The sequence below is a fragment of the Megalobrama amblycephala genome, linkage group LG1, assembly GCF_018812025.1.
Source record: "Megalobrama amblycephala isolate DHTTF-2021 linkage group LG1, ASM1881202v1, whole genome shotgun sequence".
Taxonomy (NCBI): domain Eukaryota; kingdom Metazoa; phylum Chordata; class Actinopteri; order Cypriniformes; family Xenocyprididae; genus Megalobrama; species Megalobrama amblycephala.
Genome location: NC_063044.1, coordinates 60,721,839 through 60,735,838, shown reverse-complemented (window position 1 = coordinate 60,735,838; position 14,000 = coordinate 60,721,839). Strand labels below are relative to the sequence as shown.

The following is a 14,000-nucleotide window of genomic DNA, read 5'->3' as shown; positions in this document are numbered from 1 at the left end:
TAAAAATCATAATTTGCGTTCGACTGAAGAAAAAAAGTCACCTACATCTTGGATGCACTGGGGGTAAGCAGATAAACATCAAATTTTCATTTTTGGGTGAACTATCCCTTTAACTTGGATTGTCAGATACTGTGTGTTATGAGCTGTTTTTAAAGTGGACCTGTTATGCCCCTTTTCACAAGATGTAATATAAGTCTCTGTAAAATACTAGTCTCTGGTGTCCCCAGTGTATCTGTGAAGTTTCAGCTCAAAATACCCACAGCTCATTTGCTCCTATTTGGGTGTGAGCAAAAACATGCCGTTCTTGTGTGTCCCTTTAAATGTAAATGAGCTGCTGCGCCCTGTCCGGAAGAGGGCAGAGCTTTAACAGCTCACGCTTCGAATACTCAACAACAACAAAACTGGAGAATCTCTTGCAGCCAAAATGTCAGAAATTGTCAGTAGCTGTGATTCAAAACAATGAATCAGTGTATCGAATCATGATTCGGATCACGTGTCAAACTGCCAACGACTGAAATCATGTGACTTTGGCGTTTCGAACAGCAGATTCGATACACTGATTCATTGTGCTCCAAAGCTTCCTGAAGCATTGTTTTGAAATTGGCCATCACTAAATAAGTCGTTATTTTGTTTTTTTGGCGCACCAAAAATATTCTCGTCGCTTTATAATATTAATATTGAGCCACTGTACTCACATGAACCGATTTAAATATGTTTTTAGTACATTAATGGATCTTGAGAGCCTCACAGAGCCATCGGATTTCAACTAAATTGTCTTAATTTGTGTTGGTCTTACAGGTGTGGAACAACATGAGGGTGAATAATAAATGACAGAATTTTCATTTTTGGGTGAACTAACCTTTTAATTTATGGGTGTATTGAAAGTATAAATCGCTCCAGTATACACGGTTCTAAAAATCATGGCAGTTCCTCGACCAACGAAATGTTGCACTTAAAAAATACATAGATTCACATAAGAGTATTGACAGCTGTAAATGTATGGCATGTTAACTGAAATTTGTAGCTGAGACTATAATTTAACATCAAAGTAGTGATAGGATCACTTTTATAATAATGACACTTCCTCTCCTGAATTTGGATCAGCGTTTTTTGAGGACACGTTTGATAGTGTTCAATTTGAGTTCACAGCAAAGAACATCTGAAGAACTTCCTGTACTGCTGCCTGACCTGGACAAGAATGAGACGAGATATTATTTTAACCTGGTTTTTCAAAATCATTAAAATCAAAATCAATAATATATTGCATAAAGAAAGTTTATAGTTAATTTCTGAAGATAGATGTATAAGAACTGAAAAATGAACTTAATATAAAGGAGGTTAGAGAAGATTTTCTGGTAGACCGTCTGTAATGATGTCTGACCTCATTATTGAGGACACAATAGACCAGGAAGATGAAGGTTCCCTGCTGTGAGTTCAAAATCAGGAAGAGGATCTCCAGCTCCTTACTGCCATTAGTGAAGAAACCCAGAATCCAGGAGCAACCAAGAACCACAAATTGAGCCAGTGCTTTAAATGTCATAATCCTGCAGAGAAACAGAGAGAGTTAATGTGTCTTTATTGACTACATATATTTTTCTATGGAGTGATCAAATCATAGTGTTTGTTACTTGGTTTGTTTCATCTGTGAAACTTCAGTGTTCAGTTTTTTGAGAGTTGTGTTCAGACTGATGATGATGCAGATGAAGAGAATCATGTTTAACTGCACATTAAGATAAAAAAAAAAACAGTAATTAATCATTAATCACTGATTTTAATATAAATATAATATAAAGTCATGATAAGAAAGGTGCTTACTGTTATTATGACACAAACAGGTCCCAGAAAACTCCATATATAGCCTTTATCCCTTTTAATCCAGCATCTGTTTGGAGGAAGATACAGAAAAAAAATATCAATGAACAAACATGGATGAAGATGTTGATCACTGAGCCATTCAAACTAAACTAAACTCACTCTTTGCTGTCGTAGGCTTTATGATCCACCGCAGCAGACATGCCCACCACAACCAGAGCAACCATATATCCAATCACACACAGGAATCGACTGCTAAGCACCCTATTATTGGAGCTGATCTGTGATAGGTTCTTCACACAGATGAAGAGCAGCACAGCTTCAATGAACATCCACACAAAGCCGGAGAGAAAGAGGAAGTGCAGCACACCTGATATCACGGCACACAACACCTGGAGACCAAGAGAGACAGTTATGATGATTCTCAGTGAGGCTGTGCTGAGCTGTAGGGCTCCTTCATCATTCTCACCTGATGACGGCGTATGAGGTTCAGGAACTGTTGTGTGAGCAGGAACAGAAGGTGAGCCAGCAGAAGACTGATGCAGATGTTGATTCGAGCCACATTATTCACTCCAGGACTCCACTGACAAAGGGCAAAGGTCAACAGGGCCAAACTGAAGAACACCAGCCCCACGATCACACACACCAAATTCAACAGATCCAGCAGTGAATTTCTCTGAGGAAAAAATTTAAACAAGAACACGTGAGACAAATTCCAACTGTTTTTATCACCTCAGTGTTTGTAGCTTTTGCAAATATTATTAGGGACAAATGAATCTCTACCAGAAAATTGGTACCTTGATTTCAATGAAACCCCTTAAGGCCCTGTTATACTTCAAATCAAATCGAAGAACAAACTAATATGACGTCATTTCAAACAAAATCAGGCCAAAACAAAGATTTTTTTGGGTTCTCTTTGGGAGTCCGAAATGGATTGCTAAAGCAAACTTTTAGGAAAAGTTAATTCCAGCTGCAAAACACTTTCATTATACCATTGGTCCGTGACGATAATGTCATAGGAGGTGACACTGTTTTTCATGTTTAATACTGTAAAGCTGCTTGCTTTTAAGCAATCTATTGAATAAAATGCTATATAAATAAACGTGACATGACTTTACTGGAGTACTAATTTGCAGAGCTTGTGCTAACATACCCATGTTGTTATGATCAGATGTTCAAATGTCAGATGTTCAATAACAGTACATCGCTGAACTTTTTTGAACTTTTCTTCTACCCCTAAACGAAGAACGAAAATCAACTTTGCCGTGATTATATTGGGACCTTTTCTAGACGCCTCCCATTTTGGCAAGTGGAGCATAAATGACATACCCAAAATAAAAAGGTTGCTACTCATAAGTCATTCTGAATAGACATAACCAACATACAGTATATGTAGTTGATTAAAATATATCAGCCACAATGCTGCACAAAACAATCTATCCTTGCAATGGATTACAACACGGTTATCTCACATCTGCTATATCAGCATACCAAAGCACACTAAAAAGTCAATTATTTAAATTTATCCACTTGCACAAAATTGAAGAAAAAAAAGCATCACAAAACCTTACTAATCAAGTAGTCTGTTGGAAGACTATTCCACCAATCTTCTGGTACCAGGCCTGAGACACACCATTCCATCATGGTGTAAATCTCACCTGTCTGACATGTTCTCGTACCTTTGGTGATCTGCTGGTTTGCATGATGAGAGCGAATGTCGACAGATGGACACAGGAACACACAGTGTAGCTGCTGTTGGTCTCTAAGACAGAACAACCATCTACAATCCACTCGCTGATATTCCAGTACACACAGGACAGAGAACCGCTGGGGTCGAACTCCTGCAGAAAGAAGAAAGAACATGCAGAAAATATTACAAGACTGAATATTAGATGTTTTCAGATGTTCATCAGTTCTCAGGTTGGACAGAAACACATTTCTCTCACTCTGATGTGTTTGAGGGTGAAGTTGACTGGTTTGGTGAGTTTAGTGTTGGTGGTTTTGGGAAGAGTAGCTGAGATCACAGTGGACATCATGGTTTTAATTGTGTCATTTGATGTGTTGAAGAAGTCGGGCTTCAGTAGATTCTCTATTGTGTTGTAGCTCATGAAAGCCACAGCAGCTGATCCTGTGTGACAGAAACAGAAGAAACTTGTATTCAACACAATGAAAAACCTCTGATAAATGGGGTTTAGTGATATATTTTCTAAAATATTTTTATTAAAACATCTCACATACTTGTTTCATTGTTGTTCTTGGCGATCCCAATGAGATCAATGTCCACAGAAGAATTTGTCGTGTCGAGTCGAGGGATTTTATCTAAGGTGACATTTGGTCCAACCATGAAGACTTCAACCTCTGATTTAGAAAATAAGCAGTTATGATTTTTTAAATTAAAGTCGATTCACAAATGTGCAAATAAAAAATGTATGAAATGAAAAAAAGTACAATAAAAGACAAATAAATAAAATGCCTATTTCATCCAATTACTAGTTTAAACTATTCTGTTTACTTTAAAACAACGTTTTGTAACATCAAATGTTACTGATTTAATAACTTGTTGATTTAATCTGCTAACTGACAATGTAAAAATAAGCACTATTAACAATTAGGTCATTTAAAAGGTCAAAGGTTAGATCATATACTTTTAAATATTTATACTTTTACACAATTATATATTTGCTGTAGCTGTATTTTTCATTGTTGTCTCTTTCACTGGTGATCTAGACTATGTTAATTTTTAACTAAATCATATATATATATATTTTTTTTTTTAATCAATAAGGTTGATAAACTAAGAGAAGAAATGTTGTGTGAAGAAAAGTGATAAGCCATCCCTCTGTTCTGAATTGAACAAGGTAAATATAAAACAAGTGGAACAAAAATTGTCAACTATAAACAGATAAACAAGTGGGGATAAATAATTTGGGCGGTCGCCTTGTGAAATTATAAGACAGCTGTTTAGCCAAACCTGTTTGCCAGATTTTAATATAAGTATTGAAAACTATGGGTGCTCCAGAAGGGGAACAAAATATTAAAAATGGTAGGTGGATCCTGTTGTAAAACAAGGAAATCCATGTCCAGGCACTCGCATATTCGAAATGTAAAAAGCCTTTATAATAAGACAGGGCTACATCTTAAAAAACACCAATGCGTATCAGCCCAATCAGGCCTTTGATATGCATTGGTGTTTTTTAAGATGTAGCCCTGTCTTTTAATAAAGGCTTTTTAGCTATCGAACTATGCGAATACCTGGACGTGGATTTTCTTGCTTTACCACAGGATCCACCTACCATTTTTAATGGTTCTTACTTATAAATAAGGGCTAATATAATAAGAACGCACAAAAATTTAGGTTGGCCTCTGGTGAAGGATAGGACGATCATTTCCCTGCTTTGTTTCATAGTAAATGTTTCTGTGTCTAGAGTTCCTAATGTCCTGTATTGTCAACTGTAGCAGCACTAGTCATAACGACATGCATCAAAGGATGTTTTAATACTTCCTGTTTCAAAAACCAGTGCAAAGCAACAGAGTTTAATGTTTGGAGGAATGAAAATATAGAATGATTTACTATTGGATATTACATATTTTTTAACATGTAAAATGCATCTTAAAAAATCTTTAAAGCAATATTAAATGGCACAATATATAGTAAATTGTTCATTTTGATATTTGGAATGAATTTTGGGTTTGTATGTTTTATTGACTTGACTTTATTGTTGTTGATTAATGCATTTTTATATTTTTACTTGCTGGGACTCCAGGAAAAGTATCAAAGTAGTGGCTAATGGGGATCCAAATAAACAAATATATAAACTCACTGACGTCTTATTTAATCATTAATAATACCTGTATCTCCACTCACCTATAGCAGCAAGAGCAAAACTGACATTGTCACTCGTGTTTGTCGGCCTCACCAATGTAGAGATGAGTTTTTCGTTGATTAATAACAAATGGTTTCCATAGTAGGCGAGTTCAGCTGGGCTGATTGATGATGATGATGATGATGACTGTAAAATCTTTGAAGTGTTGAGCACCACATTCAAAAGTTTGGTCACAGTCTAAATGATCAGAAAAATACAATTACTGAACATGTAAATATCAAGACAGCCAATTAATCAGAACTGTGATGTCAGTCGTTATGTAACTGACAATTACGTTTTATTTGATTATTTGATCATTTTTCTCTTGAAGACTTACATCCACAGGAAGCACTTGAGCTGTAATGTTCTCGATCCGATCAAGAAGATTTTGAAGACATTCTATAGAAGTTGGATTCTGAAATCACAATTGAGAAGAATTTGATGATTTTGATGTGTGAGTGGTGACTTCTTTAAAGGGTTGGATCATTGCAATTCCACTTTTTTAACTTTAGTTAGTGTGTAATGTTGCTGCTTGAGCATAAACAGTGCTGAAAGTTCAATGCAAACGGAGATATTGTCTTTTAAAGGTATGGCAGTTTAATGCCTACAAAAACGACCGGTTTGGACTACAAGGAGCCTCTTCCAGGGTTGGTAAATCCTGCAAATCCCCAAGGGAACATGCAACAAAGTGGGCGAGGCCATGTCGTGCGGCATTATGGAAGCAGAAGAGTTGTCTACACCAGATGCGAGCGACACGTCAAAAGATAATAGAACCCATTATAATCAGTGATATTTTCTACACTGGATGACAGCTTCCAGAATCTACATGAGTTCAATGCTGGATTTGCACAAAGGCTTTTACTGAAAGATGAAGCAGTTCCCACTTTAAAAGCAGAAGCTGCTGTTTATCGGCTCCAAACTGTAAGTACGTTTTATTGTTTGTACATGTCTTTTAAATGTATTATGTTGCTATTTTTTGGTTGCATCAAGAATGCAAAGAAAGACCAACGCGTTTTTGCTTCGCTAGCCACCCTAGTGAAAAAAAAGTATACTAAGTATACTTGCAGCAAGACTAATTATTAGTATATTTCAAGTGTGTTAATGATTAGTTCATTTAAAGTGTGCTATTTTGAAACAACTAATTTTGTACTAAGTATATTTAAGTTGAAATTAAGTAGTATTAAAATACAACTTTAAGTATATTTAGTATACTTATGTGTGCTAAATTGGAACAACTTCAAGTATACTTAGTACACTTTAAGTATATGTCTGTGTAGGGACTAATTACATGCTTGATTAGTGATATTAAAGTGTACTTAAGTTGGGTTATAAGTATACTTTATTTGTGTTAAAAGTATATTTTTTGTTATAATATACGTTGTATTATAAGTATACTTTTATTTGTGTTATAAGTATACTTTATTTCTGTTATGAGTACACTTTGTGTTATAAGTACACTTTATTTGTGATTTAAGTACATTACAAAATAATTACGAGTGTCTTCAGAAAACACAAGCAATATACACTGAATATATTATTTTACAGGTAATAGTATATACTGTATGCTCAGTACCTTTGGCTTATTCCAAATATTAAACATTACACACTTTGCAGTCAATAACAATACACTTTGTACTTTGTACAAAGATCAAAACCTTTAATCAAAGGTGTCCTAACTTTTTTGATCCACTTCAAATGTTGACTACTGTACTTTGAATTACATAATCTCACACAATACAGTTGTGCTACTATTTAAATACAGTTTAACACATTTTCCCAAAGTTGAATGCATTTGTTTTCAAGGCCATTAAAACAAATAAAATGTAACAACATCACTAATGAAGAGACATATTTCATTGACAAATCCAGTGGTTTTTATTTAAACTTAGATTCAGCAAAACTTACCATGTTTTTCATTAAAGAAAAAAAAAAAAATATTGGACCATGGTGACCCTCTATACACAAATACAAATTACACATTATATTCCATTTTCTGATGAGCTTCTCACTGTGTCTGATGGCACAATGATGACCGCAGAGACTCGTGAGGAACAGCATCTGTTGACAGAATATACCAAAGATATAAGACAGCATGTTCAACTCTTTATTCACGTTTACAATAGTCTGTCTAAATCCTACATTGAACCAATACTATTTTTGAACAGTAAATGAGGATTAGCAGCAGGGAACTGTATCAGAATGGCATGTCGATATTGTTTTCGGTACATAGTCAAGCATAAAACACTTTATGAATTAATATCGTACAAAATACGGGCCGATTTGACCAATCATATGAATGTTTTGGTGCTGCATACAAACATGTGCCATAAACCACCACACAAAAACTCAAAAAGGAGATATCAAGCCGAAATATCGCTCTCTGTTTGTTAAAGAAAAGAAAATAAAGTTTGTTAACTGTTAGACTACAACTCACCTCCCAATAGCAGCACTTTTCTCCGGTTCTTTCAGGATCGCGTAGGCCATTAGATTAGCCGGTTGTCGTCGCCATCACGGTCAGGCTGCGATGTCACTTGATTGAACTGGTCAGAATCCCCAAGATTGAGCGATGTATTGCGCTTTCAGTGTTTTATTAAATAAATTATACATTGCGACATTATACTTCACCTGAGCGAGGGGGTTCAGACGACGACCGTGACGTCAGCAGCTCTGATTGGCTGAAGGCAGTGAGCAACAAAATCTGATTGGTCACAGACCAAGTTGAAGAGACATTTGAATTCCGATAAGTTTAACCACTCAACATATTTTTTCGCTTTACTTGTGCTGCTGGTGTGTTGTTTAATATAAATTTGTGTGTACAATTGTAAAATGATTCTGCCAGTGTAAACTTAATAAACATTTACACATATTTGGAAATTGTATAGGCTACACTGCATATACTAAATGGGCTTGTAATGCATTCATACTGAAATAAATAAGCACAAGTAATATAATGAATTCCAAGGATGAAGAAATAAACTTAAAAATACACTCAAATTTAACATTAGATACACTACAACTTCAGGATATTAAATAATGTATTTTTTAAATATACTTTCAGTGCATTGTTACAATGATCATTTTCAGCACACTGTTAAAATATACCTCAAATATATTTTTATAAAGTGCAAATAAATACACTTTTAAAAAATAAACTGAACTTACACTTCAAGTATATTTTTCTAAAATATATTTTTTAGAAAATATACTAAAGTACAATTATTTTAAAGTGTGTTAAAAGTTGCATTGTGAAAATATGATACTAATATACTTTTTATATATTTAATGATAGTACATTTTTTGTTAGTATATTTGCAGTGAACTATAGAAAAAGGGAATATATTTAAAATACAATAAAGTATACTTTTTTTTCACTAGGGCAGTTATCTAAATTCAATCTTCTATGTTCATAGACAGTTGTTCATGCTATAAATTAAATGATACCTTTACAAAAAATGCTACTACAGTCATGTATTCGGCTACAGTAAAGCTTTAATAAGGATAAACCCATATACTGAAAGCTAACAAACAGCAGTAACATTTACAAGTGACAGCATATCTAAACACTTTGACAAAAATACAAACGGAAATACTTGCCATTCAGAAACATCCTTTAAAAACCGTGCTTGCATAGGTTATGCTTGACCCTCTTTAACATTCAGGCTCAATTTGATACATTCGGGCTCAATTTGATACATCAATATAGACGCCATTATTTACATTTCCACTGAAGCACATGTGACAACTAATGGAAAGGGGCGTGGCGTTACCGGACGCTTCAGCGAATCACAATACACTGGGCCACCTAACCAATCTGAGCCCATCGCTATTTCGGAGGGAGTGGTATCATAGAACCAGGAAACCAAACAGGCCGTTCAAATGACAATGGAAACAGCGGTGTAGAGTAAAGGTGAAATGTATGAAAAATACAGCCTTTTTTTTAAAAAACTAAGCATTAAAGGGTTAGTTCACCCAAAAATGAAAATAATGTAATTAATTACTCGCCCTTATGCCGTTCTACACACGTAAGACCTTCGTTCATGTTCAGAACACAAATTAAGATATTTTGATGAAATCCGATGGCTCAGTGAGGCCTCTATAGACAGCAATGCTATTGAAAATCTCTTGAAAAAAGGTACTAAAAACATATTTAAAATAGTTCATGTGAGTTCAATGGTTCTACCTTAATATTATAAAGTGACGAGAATACTTTTGTGCGGCAAAAAAACAAAATAATGCCTTTTCAACAATTTAGTGATGGGCCAATTTCAAAACACAGCTTCGGAGCTTTACAGATCGAATCAGTGATTCTCTTCATTCTCTTAAATGGCTTGCTAAGCATTCACAGCTACCCACAGCTATTCACATGGACCGTAAAACCATCAGCAATTAAAAGAAAAGCACATTTATATTTACACACATATCCACAGTGTATTGCACTTCTCTAGTTTGGTCTATTTTTGATAGGAACTGTGAGTTCAACTCTACAACTTCAATTTCAGAAACTCAACTTACGGTGCATCCATCCGGCAGCATTATATTTATACCTGCAATGACAGAAATCAGCATGAAGACAATAATACAATAAACTGCAAAATGTTGAAAAAATAGCCCCTAAAAAAATATCTATTCTTACAAGCAACTATTCAGAATTTACCAAACAGATCAGTAGGAGTCAAAATGAAAGAAAGTTGCAATTTGTGAAATATTGATCCAACACAAAAATTTACAATAATGAAAAATGCAGCCATGTGATCATGAGTGTGGGGACGACAAAAAAAAAAAAAAATCAAAATAAAATAAGAAATGTGTAAAAACATGAAACTAAAATCTAAACGTGACTATGCCACTATACACATACTTTCAGTCTGATCAAAATGTGCAAATAATCTTATCATCATGATTTGCACATGCAACCTTATGGAAACTGTCAAACATGATTTCTCTTAATAACAGCTTGTGCCCAGATGTTCATGGAAATGTTTAATAATATAACTGCACATTTCACACCCTCTTTTATCTCTTGTCTTTAAACACAAACACACTCACACACATCTGCTCAATTCTACAGATCCATAAACATTCAGTCAAAACACAATCCAACAGAAGAAACATCAGACTACATTACCAGCTGAGGTCGTCTCTGGTGTGACTGTTGTATCAGTGCTCTTGATGTTAGTAACAGCTGAAAGAATAATGACTGATGAATAGCAATGAATCAACAAACACACTCACACACATCTGTTTAATTCTACAGATCTACAAACATTCAGTCAAAACACAATCCAACAGAAGAAACATCAGACTACATTACCAGCTGAGGTCGTCTCTGGTGTGACTGTTGCATCAGTGCTCTTGATGTTAGTAACAGCTGAAAGAATAATGACTGATGAATAGCAATGAATCAACAAACACAATACAAAGAGCTCATGTAGATATAACCTCTGCTCATCTTTATTTAGAAAAACAAACACACTCACACACATCTGTTCAATTCTACAGATCCACAAACATTCAGTCAAAACACAATCCAACAGAGGAAACATCAGACTACATTACCAGCTGAGGTCGTCTCTGGTGTGACTGTTGTATCGGTGCTGCTGATGTTAGTAACAACTGAAAAAAATAATAACTGATGAATATAAATGAACAAAAACACAAATAATAATAAGAGCTCATGTAAATATTATTACCTGCACAGTATGCTGAATCACAGTCAGTTGGTTTAACCAGCTCATAGACATAATAATTATCTGGACAGGCTTTGACTCTAATGGGAAAAGACCCATTAAAGCAGCAGTAGTTGACCCAGTTACAACAGACATCTCGAGTGACGACTCCATCCTCAACTTTTGGGTGTCCACCACGTATCCACAGTGGGACAACAGTGCCACAGCTATTCTTCTCAACACACGTGTCTGGGATATGAGCGCTCGTGCTGTTAATGAAGAGACGATACCAGCCGCTCCAGGAGACAGACTTGTCACACATGTTGGAGTTTTCTGTATTATTGATGGATCTCCATGGATTGTCCAGCTCACGGTAGTTGTAGCAGGGGTCAGAGAGAATAGCTGTAAAATATTTTAAGAAATCATGACATGTTATTGTTATTAAAATGTTATTGTAATAAATGGTTATAAAATCTATCCAGAAGTGCATCATCAAGTCTAATTTATCATCTACTGTGTTGAGTTTGAGGAGGAGAAACATGGTGAACTGTCTTAATCAGATTGGACTTGCATAATAAAATATTTATTAAACAAACATGAGGGCCTGCTTATGTGTTATTTTCACAATAAAAAACAGCAAGAAAAACACTGCTTAGTGACTTACACAGCATGACAGAGATGATAGTCTGTGCTCTTATAAAACCTGTCATGAAATATGAAGAAAAAGAACTATTAAAACTAATGAAAATGCATTTGATTGAATTGCAGTTTTGAGTTTGAGAAAGCTACTTTCATCATCTGACTGCAGTTCATGTCATAACTGTTTTTGCAGCAATGGGAAGCACTTTTATAATTTACTCACCTTTATGAAGAGAGAGAGCCATAGTCAGTTTGGTCATTCAGGTGAATTTCTCTTTATAAAAAAATAATTCAGAGGACGAGTTTCCTTTACAGTCTAGAGGGGAAAAAACAAACAAATTACCCAAAATACTGATGCATGACTTTAGTTTGTTTCCTTTTTGTGTCAAACACATGAAATATTCCACTGTATTTATGAGTTACAGTACATGTTGCACCAGTTATAAATGAGAAGAGTCATAATCATTTAGAGACACAAGGTGGCAGCATTAAGTCACTCTGTCTTAATTTTGTTTGTGAAAAGAAAGAGAGACTGGAGAGATTTGTGTTTGTGCTCGTTGCAGGACAGTCGCTAGTCTCTTTTTTATGGGGTCACGAGTCCCAGTGAAATACCTCTGTCCCTTCAGTACAATATTACTCATGTTTGGCTGATGGTGGAGGAGATTGATTAATATTGACCTGTTCATCACTTCACTTATATTTCAACATTTGTGTTTTCTGCCAGCTGTTTACAACTAGGCATTTGCGAATAAGTCACTATGTCACTTAAGCTATGTCTATTATCTGTTGTCAATGATGTAGTTTATTCCTGTTATCTACTTTTGTATATTATAGGGCCAAATGGATAAATTATGCAGCTATAATTGTGTGGGTGTGTTGGTATGGATGTTGTGTGTGTAATAAAATAAAAAAACCCATATATTTATATTATTATATTTATAAATAATATATTTATAAATAATATTTGAGAGAGAAAAACTCTACTGTACTGCAAATCACAAATCTAACCACTGTGGGTACCAGTGGAGTTTTGCTGGCATCTACAGGGGGAAATTTGGTACTGCACACAAACAAAATCTTTCTGAAATAATCTTCAAATTTGGAACACACCTTGTTTAGATTTATGGCTTTGATTTTCTAGCAGTTTTTGAGTTCAACATGTTTGAATAAATATATATTTTATATAAAATAATGTTCATAAATCATTTTAAACTTGAACTTGAACTTTTTTTTTTTTTTGTACTTCATCAATAATCTGCCATGGGTCTTCTTTAAAATGAGATCAAAATGAGATCAAATTTTCATGACGATCATTTTGACACATTTTTTGTCCTCTAAGGACCACAGAGTAACATTTTAAATTGACTCAAGGGTTAAATGTAGTTGAAATCTTGCAGCATAATCTTTGTTAAAGCAACCAGATTTGATGCAAATTCAGCTGAATTTCTACTCTGAAGATTCCTCAATCCAACATACTACCAAAAAAGAAAAAAAAAAAAAAAAAAAAAAAAACCGAACAAAATGTCTTAAAATCAAACATTTGTATGTATACAGTTAATATTACCTATTTAATTTTGAAGAGAGTATATTTAAGAATTGTCATGTGTCAATCGCTTATTTAATCCCAATGTGTGAACAGCTTGCAATGAAACTTAAAAAAACGAAACCTTCCTCGACTTCCTAGGTCATGCAACGTCAACTGGCGGCCCGCGGGCCAAATCCGGCCCGCCAGAGATTTCCATCCGGCCCCCAGAATAATACTGAATTCAGGAATAGCCTTGTAAGAGGAAAAAGTTTAGGGCTGGTCCGAATACCATTTTTTGATGAACATCGACTATTCGAAGCTTTGGAGAGAGGGGCTGAACATATTTTTCTCTCTAATAAAGGCAGGAATCTGTGTCTGTATATCCGTTTGCATTTTTATTATTTCGAGAACCGTTCATCCAATCGACTTCACAGGGGAGTGCAGTGTCGCATTTGGTGCAATATAGATGGACACGCGAGACGCGACACATTCAGA

The 14,000-nt window shown here is 35.0% G+C and overlaps 1 protein-coding gene across 1 annotated transcript; it reads right to left on the bottom strand.

Annotated features, from left to right (window-relative positions):
- Window positions 1–1,048: 1,048 nt before the first annotated feature.
- LOC125271533 (adhesion G protein-coupled receptor E3-like) lies at window positions 1,049–11,663 on the bottom strand. Its single transcript, XM_048195607.1, has 15 exons — window positions 11,366–11,663; window positions 11,232–11,288; window positions 10,987–11,043; window positions 10,801–10,857; window positions 6,013–6,095; window positions 5,678–5,873; window positions 4,051–4,170; window positions 3,759–3,940; window positions 3,492–3,653; window positions 2,282–2,488; window positions 1,975–2,204; window positions 1,816–1,882; window positions 1,629–1,720; window positions 1,382–1,544; window positions 1,049–1,188 (listed from the first exon to the last, which is right to left on the bottom strand). The coding sequence occupies exons 1-15, from the start codon at window positions 11,661–11,663 to the stop codon at window positions 1,144–1,146; spliced, it is 2,016 nt and encodes a 671-aa protein (XP_048051564.1). The 3' UTR covers window positions 1,049–1,143.
- Window positions 11,664–14,000: the final 2,337 nt, after the last annotated feature.